We start from the raw sequence: 15,923 nt of genomic DNA, 5'->3' as shown, positions 1-15,923 counted from the left end.
TTTCAGTGAAAGGAAAATGCAATGAGCTGAAACACTAGAGCATTATCTCTTAATTCGAACCCAATGCATTCCTGGAGAATTAGCTCCTTGTGCTACAAATTCTGACATAGAATAACATAGAAATGTATCACTATTATACAGGTTAGTAATGCAATGCTCATTTGTAACTGAAATGGATACACTTTGTCTAATATGGCAGCTTTGATAATAGCACAGTAGCTGGATAGCAATATACAAATTGTGCCTAATGAGTACTTTAGTGGTTTCTGACTTGTGGCTCATCCTACATATTAAGATTTCACATTCCAGCTTAACCAAGAATTCAGAGAAGGGATAAAGGACTGGATTACAGACAGAAGACAAAGAGTAAATATTGGAGTAAATAGTTGAGAGCATAAGGATCTGTATTGGGGACAGTGGAGACCATGAGGATCTGTATAGGGGACAGTGGAGACCATGAGGATCTGTATAGGGGACAGTGGAGACCATGAGGATCTGTATAGGGGGCAGTGGAGACCACAATGATTTAAACTGGGAAAAGTGGAGAGCACAAGGGTCTGTACTGGGGATAGTGGAGACCACAATGGTCTGTACTGGGGATAGTGGAGACCACAAGGGTTTGTACCAGGAGCAGTGGAAAAACAAGGAATTGTACAAGGAGCACAGGAAGCCACAAGGGTTTGTACCAGAAGCAGTGGAAACCACAAGCATCTGTACTGGGGGCAGTGGAAACCACAAGGATATACACCAGAAACAGTGAAGACCACGAGGATATATGCCAGGAACAGTGAAGACCACAAGGATATACAGCAGGAACAGTGAAGACCACGAGGATATATGCCAGGAACAGTGAAGACCACAAGGATATACACCAGGAACAGTGAAGACCACAAGGATATATACCAGGAGCAGTGAAGACCACAATGATATGTACCAGGAGCAGTGACGACCACAAGGATATCTACCAGGAACAGTGAAGACCACAAGGATATACACCAGGAACAGTGAAGACCACAAGGATATACACCAGGAACAGTGAAGACCACAAGGATATGTACCAGGAACAGTAAAGACCACAAGGATATGTACCAGGAGCAGTGAAGACCACAAGGATATCTACCAGGAGCAGTAAAGACCACAATGCTCTGTACCAGAAGTACTGGAGACCTCAGAGATCTGTACTGGGAGCAGTGGAGACCACAAAGCTTTATACTGGAAACAGTGGAGACCAGATAAGCAGTGGAACCACAAGGTTCTGTACCAGGAGCTATAGAAACCACAAGGATCTGCGGGGCCGTCTTTAATATTGATTGGCACAAATTTACTTGGGCCCCCTGGATCCCGCCTTCCCACACCCTAGCATGCAATCACGCCCTCCACCACAACACACACAAATGAAAAAAGTCCGGTTGACTTGTTACTCGGAGCCGTGGGGAGAAGTGGATGGGCCGGGGGGGGAGGCAGTCCAGGAGCAGTGAAGACCACAATGCTCTGTTCCACAAGTACTGGAGACCTCAAAGATCTGTACTGGGACCAGTGGAGACCACAAGACTTTGTACTGGAAGCAGTGGAGGCCAGAGAAGCAGTGGAACCACAGGTTTCTGTACCAGGAGCAGTGGAGATCACCTAATCCCAATTTAATATCACCCCAGATCCTGAATATAGTTTTTTTTTTTACGATTTATGTAAATAAGTCACTAAATTGGATCTTACCCTAAAATGGAAGATTCCAGCATAGGATCTTGTGTATCCCTGATCTGGTGGCATGATGTTTCCCATTAGTCCAGGTTTCAAGGTGATGGATCCAATAGCGGATAATACCCAGCAATCACCTAAAAAAATCATTATTAATGATCTGCTGATCCATCCTACCCAGAATAAGATGAGTCACCTCGACATATGGGTGACCCAGTTGGGTATGAAGCCAACCAATATCTAAAAGTGATGTCTTGTAGTGGCTGTCTGAGAGTCATGAATGGCACCACCAGGCATAGGAGAGTTGGAGTAAACCACCAGTGGTTCTATTCAAGACCTGGCTCCATTGGCATGCAGCACTCCCATCATCTCCACAACACTTGCACCACCACCTTATTTTAAATATCTGCTGCACCAGGACATACCTAGGGGGTCACTGCAGCATGTCTCCATGATTTTTGGTTATAGGGGGCCAATAAACCTCTGGACAGAGTAGTTAAATGAAGGGTAGGGTAGCAAACAAAACATTTTTTACAATTTGACCGTACTGCCAAACCATTCTTACCGAGCCTACTTTGCCAAATGTCAAATAAACTGGTCCCATTCACAATGAAGTGCGGCTCCTGACATATTTCCTGCATAAAAGAACAAGAATTATAACCACATTAAGTCTATAAAAAGAATGAGTATTCATGAACACCATACAGCTCCAAACACCTGTACAGCAGAGGGTTACAGAAAACCTTTTCTTCGTCTGCAGTTTCCACAAGGAGGAGCTCAGTGCATTATTCATAGTCTGAACTCAATAATAATTCAGTCTGCAGTAAGATCCTGAGCTCCCCCTAGTGGTGGTTGCAGGCAGAAATAATTTTACCTGTATCAGTCTAGGGTTACATAATCTACTTTATCCAGAGCTGCACTCCAAATTCTGCTTTGCTCTGAATTAGCATTTTCCAGTAATATCTGCTGGTACAGTTTCTTAGTGAATATTGAGACTCTGTCAGGCACTCTAGGGTAATATAAGAGAAGCCGATACTTAAAGGGGTTGTCCGGGTTCAGCTCTATCCTCATTTTCACCCAGGCAACCCCCCTGACTTGAACATGTGAGCAGTTCATGCTCCGATCCTCTCCTTTGGCATTTTCTGGAGTTCCAGTGACGAACCAGACTCTCCTTAGGGCTGCCAGGCGGAGGCTTCCGCCCAGCAGTGAGCCCGGTGACGTCACCGGCACTGATAGGCGGGCTTTAGAGCTGCCCTAGCCTGTAAAACGGTGAGGGCAGCGCTAAAGCTGGCCCATGAGAGCTGGTGACGTCACCGAACACACTGCTGGGTTGAAGCCTCCACCCGGTAGTGTGTTATTGTAAATAAAATAGCCCTTGCCCTGCGCAATCCAGCGCAGGGCAAGGGAGAGCATTGGAGCATAAAAAAGCTCCAATGCTTTTGTCAGCACTGGCAGATCCAGGAGGGGGGCCCTGGTGCGGCCCTGGTGAAAAGAGGGGGGCGCCGGCGGCACGGCACAGATAGATGAGCGCTTCTATTGTGGAGGCGTTCATCTCCATAGTCATCTGTATCGCCGTCCTCAGGACAGAGATACAGATAGCTGTGCTGCGACGGGGCAGGGGAGGGAGAGGCGTGTCCCTTTCCTGTTCCTCTGATAGGCTGCCGGCCTAGTACCGGCAGCCTATCAGAGGCGGGTGCAGGTGGCGTGATGACATCATCACTCCGCCTGAGCCATACAGCGCAGGACACAGGTTGGAAGAGGCCTGCATCGCATCGCTGACATGGAGGTAAGTATCACAGTTTTTTTTTTTATATGTACAATCCTTTTACTGGCACATGATGGGGGGGCTCTTGTTACTGGCACATAATGGGGGGCTCTTATTACTGGCACATGATGGGTTGCTCTTATTATGGTGGGTACTATGGGGAAGGGGGAGAGGAGTACTATGGGGTCATCTAAGGGGGGCACTAAGAAGGGGTATTTTATACTTGCAAATTATGGGGGACACTTGCAAATCTACTGGGGCACGATATAAGGGGCATTTTATACTGGTACATTATGGGGGCACTAGGAGGAAGGGGGGAGAGGAGCACTATGGGGCCATTTACTAGGGGCACTTTATAGGGGTATTTTATACTAGCACATTATGGGGGCACTATGGGGACATTAGCTCAACTGAGGGCATTACAAGGGGGTATTTTTTGCACTGTCACATTATAAGGAGAATTATTTCTACTGGGAGGCATTATGGTGGGCTTTATTACTCCCCCATGGTATGACCCCCTAGTAGCAGCACCTGCCTCTCCCTGCTCTGCTATCCCTCTGCCCCTTCTCCAAATCCTTATTATGAAATCTTTCTCATTAGGATAAAGCACAACATCAGCTCCGCCGAGCCCCCGGCCAAAGTGTTGAAGTGGCGTCCGAGATCCCCAAGGGCCAAGCCAAGTAACTGTAAGATTTCATGTGAAACATGTTTATGTTATACACATATAGGATACACTGTGCTACACAATGTACAGTATACCGCTACACTGTGCCCCACAATATACAGTATACCTCTACACTGTGCCTCACAATATACAGTATACCGCTACACTGTGCCACACAATATACAGTATACCTCTACACTGTGCCCCACAATATACAGTATATCGCTACACTGTGCCCCACAATATACAGTATACCTCTACACTGTGCCCCACAATATACAGTATACCTCTACACTGTGCCCCACAATATACAGTATACCTCTACACTGTGCCACACAATATACAGTATACCGCTACACTGTGCCCCTGTCACGGCTGAGGATGGGGAAAACCCTCAGCCGTGCGATGCCAGAAGATGTTACGCACTGCTTGACCAGGACGACAGTATTAGGGAGCAGGTCCCCTCCTATCGTGTCCCTAAACTGACCCTGACTCTTTTCCATATGAGTCAACCCTGAAGGTGGGAGGACTCATACACCGTATGCCTAGGGGTCCCTACTAGCCCTCAGGATTGCCCTGGAACAAGGAGCAGGGTAAGACGACCTGTTCTTTCTGAACACGAATGAACAGGAGTCTCACTGGCCAAGCTGCAGGAAAGGAACATAAACAGCCTATGGATATGGCAGGAGGCTGAAAAGGACTTCCACACCTACCTGCCACAGACACTCAGACTGGATCCCGTGCAAGACAGCAAGTGTCCACACCCAAACACAGATGGACACAGCACACACACAAATACACAGGAAGCCAGATCCATAGGTGCATAACATAACAAAAGAAAACATCAAGTGGACATCAACATAAACTTAAGAGTCACAGTTAGTTTGTTTTACATTTATGACCACAAAGGTGGCCCTCACTGGCAGATGGTATTCACAGGAGGCTGCTCCAGCTAAGCATGGCTGAAGCAACACACTGAGACATGCCAAACACAGAGGCTTTATAGGCCTAAGTGGCCACACCCACACACACACACACAGTGCCTCTCACACACACAGAAAGGGAGTTAACCCTTCCACCACCAGGGAAGGGAAAACACCACTTAAAGGGGAAGTGCACACAATACATAAAACCAAGTGCACACATACACACATATCACACACAACCGCATGCACAACATAGCAAGCTGCCATGACACAGCTCAGACTGCTATGCTGCCACATACATACTGTTGCCAGCGGCAACCACAGGTGAGGCAAATACCACAGCCCCCACCTGTGATTGACAACCAAACCAAAGACCGCTGACAACCGCATGCGGTTCAGGAGTCACGACCATAACCATGGCCGTGACAGCCCCACAATATACAGTATACCTCTACACTGTGCCACACAATATACAGTATACCTCTACACTGTGCCACACAATATACAGTATACCTCTACACTGTGCCCCACAATATACAGTATACCTCTACACTGTGCCACACAATATACAGTATACCTCTACACTGTGCCACACAATATACAGTATACCTCTACACTGTGCCCCACAATATACAGTATACCGCTACCCTGTGCTACACAATATACAGTATACCTCTACACTGTGCCCCACAATATACAGTATACCTCTACACTGTGCCCCACAATATACAGTATACCTCTACACTGTGCCACACAATATACAGTATACCTCTACACTGTGCCCCACAATATACAGTATGCCTCTACACTGTGCCCCACAATATACAGTATGCCTCTACACTGTGCCCCACAATATACAGTATACCTCTACACTGTGCCCCACAATATACAGTATACCTCTACACTGTGCCCCACAATATACAGTATACCGCTACACTGTGCCCCACAATATACAGTATACCTCTACACTGTGCCCCACAATATACAGTATACCTCTACACTGTGCCCCACAATGTACAGTATACCTCTACACTGTGCCCCACAATATACAGTATACCTCTACACTGTGCCCCACAATATACAGTATACCTCTACACTGTGCCCCACAATATACAGTATACCTCTACACTGTGCCACACAATATACAGTATACCTCTACACTGTGCCCCACAACATACAGTATACCGCTACACCGTGCCACACAATATACAGTATACCTCTACACTGTGCCACACAATATACAGTATACCGCTACACTGTGCCCCACAATATACAGTATACCTCTACACTGTGCCCCACAATATACAGTATACCTCTACACTGTGCCACACAATGTACAGTATACCTCTACACTGTGCCACACAATATACAATATACCGCTACACTGTGCCACACAATATACAGTATACCGCTACACTGTGCCACACAATATACAGTATACCTCTATACTGTGCCACACAATGTACAGTATACCTCTACACTGTGCCACACAATATACAGTATACATCTACTCTGTGCCACACAATATACAGTATACCTCTACACTGTGCCACACCATATACAGTATACCTCTACACTGTGCCCCACAATATACAGTATACCTCTACACTGTGCCACACAATGTACAGTATACCTCTACACTGTGCCACACAATATACAATATACCGCTACACTGTGCCACACAATATACAGTATACCGCTACACTGTGCCACACAATATACAGTATACCTCTATACTGTGCCACACAATGTACAGTATACCTCTACACTGTGCCACACAATATACAGTATACCTCTACACTGTGCTACACAATATACAGTATACCTCTACACTGTGCCCCACAATGTACAGTATACCTCTACACTGTGCCCCACAATATACAGTATACCGCTACACTGTGCTCCACAATATACAGTATACCTCTACACTGTGCCACACAATATACAGTATACCTCTACACTGTGCCACACAATATACAGTATACCTCTACACTGTGCCCCACAATATACAGTATACAGCTACACTGTGCCCCACAATATACAGTATACCTCTACACTGTGCCCCACAATATACAGTATACCTCTACACTGTGGCTGTGAGTCAGCAGGGTGGAAGCAGTGGGAGGTCGGGAGCCAAACATGCACGGGGTAGACCTCACGCTTCGCAGAAGCCTTCTTGCCCGGAAAGTAGTGGTACAGGGGTTCAGGGAGGCAGAGGCGGTAGAAGTCAGTCAGTGCAGAGTGTTGGGGGTAAAATCACCTACTCGGCGGTGTGGCAGTTTTTTGTTACGCCGCCGGAGGAGATGAACATGGCCATTTGCCGAATCTGAAGGCGGAAGGTGAAGCGTGGCCAAGGTGCCAATGTTGGAACCACGGCCCTGCGTCAACATATGCAGCATCACCATAAAATGGCCTGGGAGAACCGTGGCTTCAGTGTTGTGGTCCAGCCTGCCGCAGCAACCTCTGCATCACCCAGTGGCACGCAGCCAATTTCAGGCAGTCAAGGCTCCACCACCTCAGCCGAAGTGAGCTGTCTGTCCTTTCCATCATCTGCTGGTCCTGATGCTCCTACTCCTCGTCCTCCTACTCCTCGTCAGTCATTTCATCAGCAATCGATCACCGAAGCGATTGCCAAAAGACAACAGTATGCGTGCACTCATCCAACGGCGAAGAAGCTAAATGTGCTTCTGGCCAAGTTGCTGGTGCTGCAGTCCCTCCCTTTCCAAGTGGTGGACTCTGCACCTTTCAGAGAACTGATGGCTTATGCCGAGCCGAGGTGGAGAGTCCCAAGCTGTCATTTCTTTGCGAAAAGGCAATACCAGCCCTGCACACATATGTAGAACAGAAGGTGGGCCAGTCCTTGAGCCTGGGCGAATGGAGTCACACGGAGGAGAAACTGCTCCGCATCCTTCATCAAGAAATCGAATCCTGGCTTTCTCCTCGACAACTCAAAATCTGAACCATGGTGACTGACAACAGGAAGAACATGGTGTCGGCCCTGCATGGCGCATGTGTTCAATTTGGTTGTAAAGCGGTTCCGACAGTCTTTACCCCATCTGCAAGACATCTTGAAAATGGCCAGGAAAATTTGCATGCACTTCAGCCACTCGTTTACCGCAAAGCACACCCTCCTTTAGCTGCAGTGGCAGAATGGTGTCCCCCAACATAGGCTAATATGCGAAGTTTTCACTGGTTGGAATTCCACCCTCCATATGTTGGACCGATTATATGAACAATTAAAGGCCATAAACGATTACTTGATGATACAGACGGACAGAGTACTCACCTGTGTAACTTCGATGTTAGCCATTGGCAGCTCATGCGTGACACCTGCCGTTTGCTCGGGCTCTTTGAGGAGGTCACTTTATTTGTCAGTCGCCAGGACTATGGAAGGAACAACGTCATTCTACTGATTCATGTCCTGGAGCACATGCTGCTAAATATGACTGGCCAGAGGACAGGGACGTGGCGACTACATCTCATGGCCACATGAGCCCTGTGAGAGCTGAACTAGAAGAGGAGGAAGAGGAGGACATTCAAGCACAAGCAATGCGTAGAGAAATGGGTGTTTTTTCTACACAGGTCACAGGAGAGGAGGAACAGGAGCAGCCGGAGGAGCTACAGGGGGCGATGAGGAAGATGAGGCAGAGGACCCAGACACACCGTGGCAGTATGCAGTGGAGATGGAGGCAGGGCGTCCCTCCTAGTCACTTGCGCAAATGGCTCGATGCATGCTCACTTGCTTGCGTAGTGACAGCCAAATTGTCACCATTCGGCAGACGTATGACTATTGGCTCTCCACCATGTTAGACCCTTGCTACAGGTCCAAAATGGGGGCCTTTGCGCTCACGTTCCACTACCATGGCTGCTGAGGTGGGGGGGCAGGAGCAGTACTAGCTCCATCAGCAGCAACTTAAGTCTAGAGTTGCTGATGAGCAGTTTTCTTCACCCGCCTACTGAAGAAACTACTCACCAGCAGCAGCAGGTAGACATAGAGCAGAACCTGAACCAGCAGGTTGTGGCATACTTGGAGTGCACCCTGCCACCCCACATAGAAGATCCCCTTGACTACTGGGCAGCCAAACTTGATTTGTAGCAGCAAATGGCCGAGTTTGCCCTGGACAAGCTTTCCTGCCTGGCCAGCAGTCTGGCATCAGAGTGGTTGTTTAGTGTAGCGGGGGCCATAGTTACCCCAAGGAGAACTCGCCTGTCCACCCAAAATGTGGAGAAACTGACCTTTGTGAAGATGAATCAGGCATAGATCAGCCAGGATTTTCAAACACCAGTGCCTGATCCATCAAAATAGATCCTCCATGGTGCCACAGCTACACTTTGACAAAAGAGACCTGTTTCTTCTGGCTACCTACTTCAGCTACTATTCTGATGCTGTCTCCCACCTGATGCCACACCTGCTGCCAGGTGCTCCTACTGCCACCCACCATCTTCAGCTGGTACTGGTATTGCCCCTCACCTACCCACTCTCTCACAGGGCCACTCTGTGGTCTCCTCATGCTGCTGCCACCTCAGCACTATGTCACTGGGCCACTCTGTGGTTTCCTCATGCTGCTGCCACATCACCACTATGTCACTGGACCACTCTGTGGTCTCCTTATACTTTTGCCACATCACCACTCTGTGGTCTCCTCATGCTGCTGTCACTTCAGCACTGTCACTGGGCCACTCTGTGGTCTCATCATGCTGCGTACACCTCCCCACTATGTCACTGGGCCACTCTGTGGTCTCTTCATGCTGCTGCCACATCACCACTCTGTGGTCTTCTCATGCTGCTGCCACCTCACCACTCTGTGGTCTCCTCATGCTGCTTCCACCTCACCACACTGTCTCTGTGCCACTCTGTGGACTCCTCATGCTGCTGCCACATTACCACTCTGTGGTCTTCTCATGCTGCTGCCACCTCACCACTATGTCACTGGGTCACTCTGTGGTCTCCTCATGCTCCTGCCACCTCACCACACTGTCTCTGTGCCACTCTGTGGACTCATGCTGCTGCCACATCACCACTCTGTGTTCTCCTCATGTTGCTGCCACATCACCACTCTGTGGTCTTCTCATGCTGCTGCCACCTCACCACTATGTCACTGGGCCACTCGGTGGTCTCCTTATGCTGCTGCCACCTCACCACTCTGTGGTCTCCTCATGCTGCTGCTACCTCAACACTATATCACTGGGCCACTCTGTGGTCTGGTCATGCTGCTGCCACTTCACCACTCTCCGATCTCCTCATGCTGCTGCCACCTTCTGACTATGTCACTGGGCCACTCTGTGGTCTCCACATGCTGCTGCTACCTCACCACTCCATAACTGGGCCACTATTTTGCCTTTTTGGCCTTGTTGGCATAATCAATTATTTGACCCTTCTGATCTTTCAGAAGGAAGGAAAAATGAGACACACTACGGATCCTGTCTATGTAGCAGCTGTAAGGCCTGTATGACACGGTCCCTATTTTGCATCAGAATTGTCTTTTGATTTGGTAGCCAAAAGCAGGAGTGGGTACAAACCACAGAAGACATGCAAATATTTAATTCACTTGTCATCTCTGTTTTGGATCCATTCCTATTTTTTGGGGGGCTTTAGAAATACTGATGGATTACTGACCGAGTGAAGGCGGATGCTCCACAGACAGGACACGTTTTTGGGGGTTATTGTTTTGATGGATCAGAGGAAGGGCAAAATAATCAGTGACTTCAACACAAATTTTCTGCTGACACCCTCTCCACTGTGTCGGGGGGGCTCTACTTGTATAAGCGTCCATCTATGTGGAATCAGCTGACGACGGTGTAAAAGGAGGGCGCTCTTTGATGCAATTGTAGGATCTTGGGTCTCTGCACAGCTCTTTATACCTGGCGCTAATATTGACCTGTAAGGCTGAGTTCACACTTGAGTTATTTAGTCAGTTTTGGCCCGTAACTGCCCAAATAAGTGAAGTGTGCAGTGATTCTAAGAGCAAGGCCTGTCATCTGCATGTCACTCTGACTCACAATATTGTTTCACTACCACAGCAGACTTCGTGTTTTTGCAAGGCAGAGTGTTCTACACCCCTATAGGCTCTTATATAGGCTCTCTGTAGCCAGGAAAAAGCAGTTTTTTAACGCGATTCGCCACAAATAAATTCGGATCGAATCGAATCTTTTCAGAAAATATAGCGAACCGACCGAATCGAATTTTTGAGGAATTCGCTCATGATGATGATTACGCTTGTTATTCAAACACCCTACATCCAGCATGAAAAGACACACTGGAAGGACCGAGGGTGGCTCAGACTCGCTTGGTTAGAAAACCCCTTTATCTTTCTCGACTTTCAGGGACACCGATATTATAACAATTATGAAATCTCCAGAAATGTCTCTTTAGCGAGACCCAGCGCATGGAAATCAATTACCGGCATCCTCATTGGCCGTCTTTTCACACTTTAAATGCCACAATTTCACTTGATCACGGCATCTAAAGGCTTTAATGACCGCAATAGGCATTATTCCCGGTCGTGGTAATTAGCTGCGGGTCTCCATTAGAGCGGGCCGCCATGTTTGTACTTTGCTTTAAAGCTATACATGTACGGTGCTGGTGGTGAAGGGGTTAAACACTGTCTTTCTTTTGTTGATCTGAGGCACTGTCCCCTAATTATGATACTTTTTCTTAATTTGCAAATTAGCTCTTTGGTACGGTGAAGGCGCCCATTGCCCTTGTTGCATAAAATCGCTGCTAATTTCTGTGGCCCCCCTCCTTGACTGCATTGATTAACAGGGCCACACAGAAGCAAAGTAACGAGGAAGGGGCTGGCCACAGAAATGAGTGGAGCTTGTTTGCAGCAAGTGCAATAGTGACGCCTTCCCTGCACCAAAGGACACATTTTTTTATTAAGAAAAAGTATGATTCTTCGGTAATGCAGCCTCAAATCAACAAAAGAAAAAACGTTTTAATCAGGTGAACCACAGCTATGTGTCCATGCAAACAGGTCCCTGGTGGCAGAGTCTCTTTAACTGTCAGTCCTCTCATTCACCTCAACGGGAGTGTAATATAAAAGGTATAGGGCTCATTAGGCAAGTAAACCTTCTTAAAGGCACCTTACTAATTTCCACTACTATTTTGCACACTACTAACCTTTGGTCTTTTCCATTCTATTTTGTGAGTGTTGAACTCATTCTTCAGGCGCAAACCAATACTGTTTATGTTTGGTGGGAAAGATTCATCTGAAAACAGGATCCCCTTCTTCAGGTGCCACTCTCTTAACACTTCAAAATCCTGATTTCGAAACGTCCGTGGTTGCTCCAGAGTACCCATCCTGGGATAGATGTATGAACCTTTCAAGCTATCGCTTCTTATCAGGCTCATACTTGCTCTGAAAATAAAGGTAATGCACGGAAATATTGTTAAAGGGGTTGTTTAATGTTGCTGACGGATCCTCCGTCGATCGGGTATCGATGACCAATTCTGAGTATAACCCAAGAATACATTGAAACTTAGAAGATTCATGGCAGAAAAAGTCCACCTAGTCGCCCTTATATTATTTCTTTTTAGGATAGACGTGTTCATCCCAGGCAGGCTTATATTCACTTACTGTAGATTCCCAACCACATCTGCTGGACGTTTGTTCCAAGCTTCAACCGCTCTTTCAGTACAATAATATTTCCTGATGTTGCTCCTGACCTTACCCTCAGATGGTGCCCCCTTGTTCCTGTGTTTAGCTTCTTCTTGAGAACACTTCCCTCCTGAACCTTATTTAAACCTTTAACATATTTAAAGGTTTTGATCATGTCGCCCCTTTCCCTTCTTTCCTCCAAGCTATACAGATTAAGTTCTTCAAGTCTATCCTGCTATGTTTTATCTTTCAGACCCTCCACCATTTGTGTAGCCCGTCTCTGAACTCTTTCCATTTTATCTATATCTCTCTTTGTAGGTGGGGTCTCCAGAACTGAACCCAGAATTCCAGATGTGGTCTCATACAGCAGGATCACATGTTCTCTCTTCCTACTGGCTAGCTATATCGCATCCTACTTGCTTTCCCTGCTTATTTTGAAGCTGTCTGATCTCAGGACCCCTAAATCCTTCTCTTCTGAAGTCCTCGCTAACACCAACACAATACAATATTCAGACTGAGGGTTCCTGGATTATTTTACATTTGTGTCATCGGCAAACAGACTTTAAAGGGGATGTCTCACCTGAGACATTGGTGGCATATCTCTAGAATATTCCACCAATGTCAGATAGGTGCCGTTCCCACCTCTGAGGCCCACACGTATCTCTAGAACAGAGCTCCAAAGGTAAAGGAGAGCTGACCATGCATGCATGGCCTCCCTCCATTCATTTCCATGGGAGTGCAGAAAATAGACGAGTGTCATACTTGGGTATGTTTTGGAAGTCCCATACAAATGAATGGAGATAGCACCAAGCAAGGGCAGCCACCACTTCTATTGGACTGCTGAAAATATCTGAGCCAGCGATCGTTGCACCCAATGAATGGAGGGTGGCCGCGCATGTGCACTGGGCTCCTGTTCACTTTGGGAGCTGCATTCTATAGATAGGTGTGGGTCCCAGAGGTGGGACTCTGCACCAATCTGACATGGGTGGCATATCCTAGCAATATGCTATCACTGTGTCAGGGTGAGACACCTAAACTAACAATATATCAAACCATACTATAAAAATAGACCCCCCCCCCTTTAAATTATATAATTCTGTCTGTTCAGAGCCACCTCTAGGGGGAGCTATGGAGATTACTGAAAATAGTTTTATGAACCTATAGGTTTCATAGAATACTAATACAATCAGGAGCCTAACACCCTCAGTATTAGCCAATTTAAACTTTATCAGAAGCCCAGGGAAATAAAATGGCCGCAGTCCTTTTAGTACACACAAAACCCGTCCTAATCACACAGCAGGACAAGTTACTTCACAGCACTGAGCTGCCACATCCTCCTCTCTCTGGGATTATGATACCACGCAAATAGTGCCCCGAACACTAAAAGAGTAAACATAATATCCCCCAAAAATAATTGTGTCAAGCTGATATTGTGCCAGGGTGCCCACCACAATAAAAGTGCTCCCCAAAGTCCCACCAACAGAAAAAATGATCTGCCATAGTGTTAACAGTGCCCCAAATAGTGATAATGCCCCCATTGTGCCCATACTAGTAATCATGTTCCCCGGTAGTAATAATTCTCCTTATAATGTGTGCCAATAGATAAAAACTACCCCCTTATAATGTGCGCCATTGCTAAAAAATACCCCCTTATAATGGGCACCAGTACAAAACAATACCCCCTTACATACCTTTCAGGCCAGACCCCCATATCATATCAGCATATGACCTCAAGTTAGCCCCCATATCAGATCTTCATATCAGACCCCCATATCAGAACTCAGATCAGACCCCCATATCAGATCTTCAGATCAGACCCCCATATCAGATCCTCAGATCAGACCCCCATATCAGAACTCAGATCAGACCCCCATATCAGATCCTCTTATCAGACCCCCATATCAGATCTTCAGATCAGACCCCCATATCAGATCTTCATATCAGACCCCCATATCAGATCTTCATATCAGACCCCCATATCAGATCCTCAGATCAGACCACCATATCAGATCCTTAGGTCAGACCCCCATATCAGATCTTCATATCAGACCCACATATCAGATCTTCATATCAGACCCTCATATCAAATCCTCATATCAGACCCTCATATCAGATCCGTGCGGAACAGACATGTAATTTCTAGATGCAGAATTGTCAAATTTGAAGAGAAAACTTGCCAAAATCCATGTGAAAATACTGCCATGTAAATACAGAGAGGCCTCTAAAACATGACTGTATTTTTCCTTTGAGCAATAATAATAGCAATCATAAAATTGCAGTAAAGTAATAATATATCACACATAAAATGATGCTGTACTGTACTTCTGTGTGCCTTTGATGTCATAGGGAGGCAGGACACCATATGACGGCACTATCTCCTCTAGAAGCATTGACCCTAGGGAAGACCAGCTCCGTACATATGGCATCATACACTCGTACCATACAGCAGCACACAACATGCATGAAGCCGTATTCCAATAAGAATAAAAAATAAATAAAAGGAAAGTACAAATAAATAACAAAAAGTAACCAATATGTTGAACTTTGATTCTACTGAATATTCTATGTATTGTTCCAGACGACTTACTGTTTCTCTTCACCTTCCAGGAAACTTCTGGTTCTCTGATGATCCTCTGTATGACGCCAGCAGATAAATACAAGGGGTGGGAGGGTCCAAACCTGAATGTTCACAATACACAAAATCTCGGAAAGGGCAGAGATAGTAAAAGTCAGAACATGTCACAGATGCCCTGGAGCGAATGGTTTCCAGTCACATTGAAAATAAAGTTGCTCAAGTTTCACGCGTTGAGGAGGAAATACATATGTGAGCGAGAAGAAAGACAAAAATTACAGACGAGAGGTGACGGGTGACAGGTGTGCCCCTTTAGCCTCACCCTCAAATAATCTTCTCCTTTAGAGGTACATATAGAAAAGGTCTAATACTAAATGTAAATACCACAGCCATAGCATGTTCAGGTATAAAGCCCGCACTCCAGGCAGGTGACTACATGACAAATCAAAGTACTTTTAAATGCTATGGCTCCAGGCAACGTCTTGAAGTTCTAACCTTTCTCTGACGTTTCAGTCTGATTCTGATCGCCCTGATGGCTTGGGTAAATAAAGCTCCTCTGTGGAGTTTGCTGCCTAGGATGTCACCTACCTGTCATGGCAGCCACAATGACAGCCAGATGCTCTCAATGTAACCCTTGCAGTCAAAATGCCCCAATGACACCCACGATGCCTACATTCATTAGCGACCTCTGTGATTTTACTGT

General features: G+C 46.6%; 1 protein-coding gene across 1 annotated transcript in view; it reads right to left on the bottom strand.

Annotated features, from left to right (window-relative positions):
- LOC122935538 (calpain-13-like) overlaps positions 1-15,296 on the bottom strand; it is a 78,273-nt gene extending 62,977 nt beyond the window's left edge. Inside the window, exons 1-4 of the mRNA XM_044291309.1 lie at positions 15,236-15,296; positions 12,171-12,408; positions 2,261-2,330; positions 1,714-1,832 (exon numbers count right to left, since the gene is read on the bottom strand). Coding sequence (XP_044147244.1) covers positions 1,714-1,832; positions 2,261-2,330; positions 12,171-12,401 — 420 coding nt within the window. The 5' untranslated portion in view covers positions 12,402-12,408; positions 15,236-15,296. The remainder of the gene's footprint in view (positions 1-1,713; positions 1,833-2,260; positions 2,331-12,170; positions 12,409-15,235) is intronic.
- Between the last annotated feature and the right edge of the window lie 627 nt (positions 15,297-15,923).

The sequence above is a fragment of the Bufo gargarizans genome, chromosome 4, assembly GCF_014858855.1.
Source record: "Bufo gargarizans isolate SCDJY-AF-19 chromosome 4, ASM1485885v1, whole genome shotgun sequence".
Taxonomy (NCBI): domain Eukaryota; kingdom Metazoa; phylum Chordata; class Amphibia; order Anura; family Bufonidae; genus Bufo; species Bufo gargarizans.
Note: the sequence above shows the minus strand (reverse complement) of the source record. Positions and strands in the feature narration are given on the sequence as shown.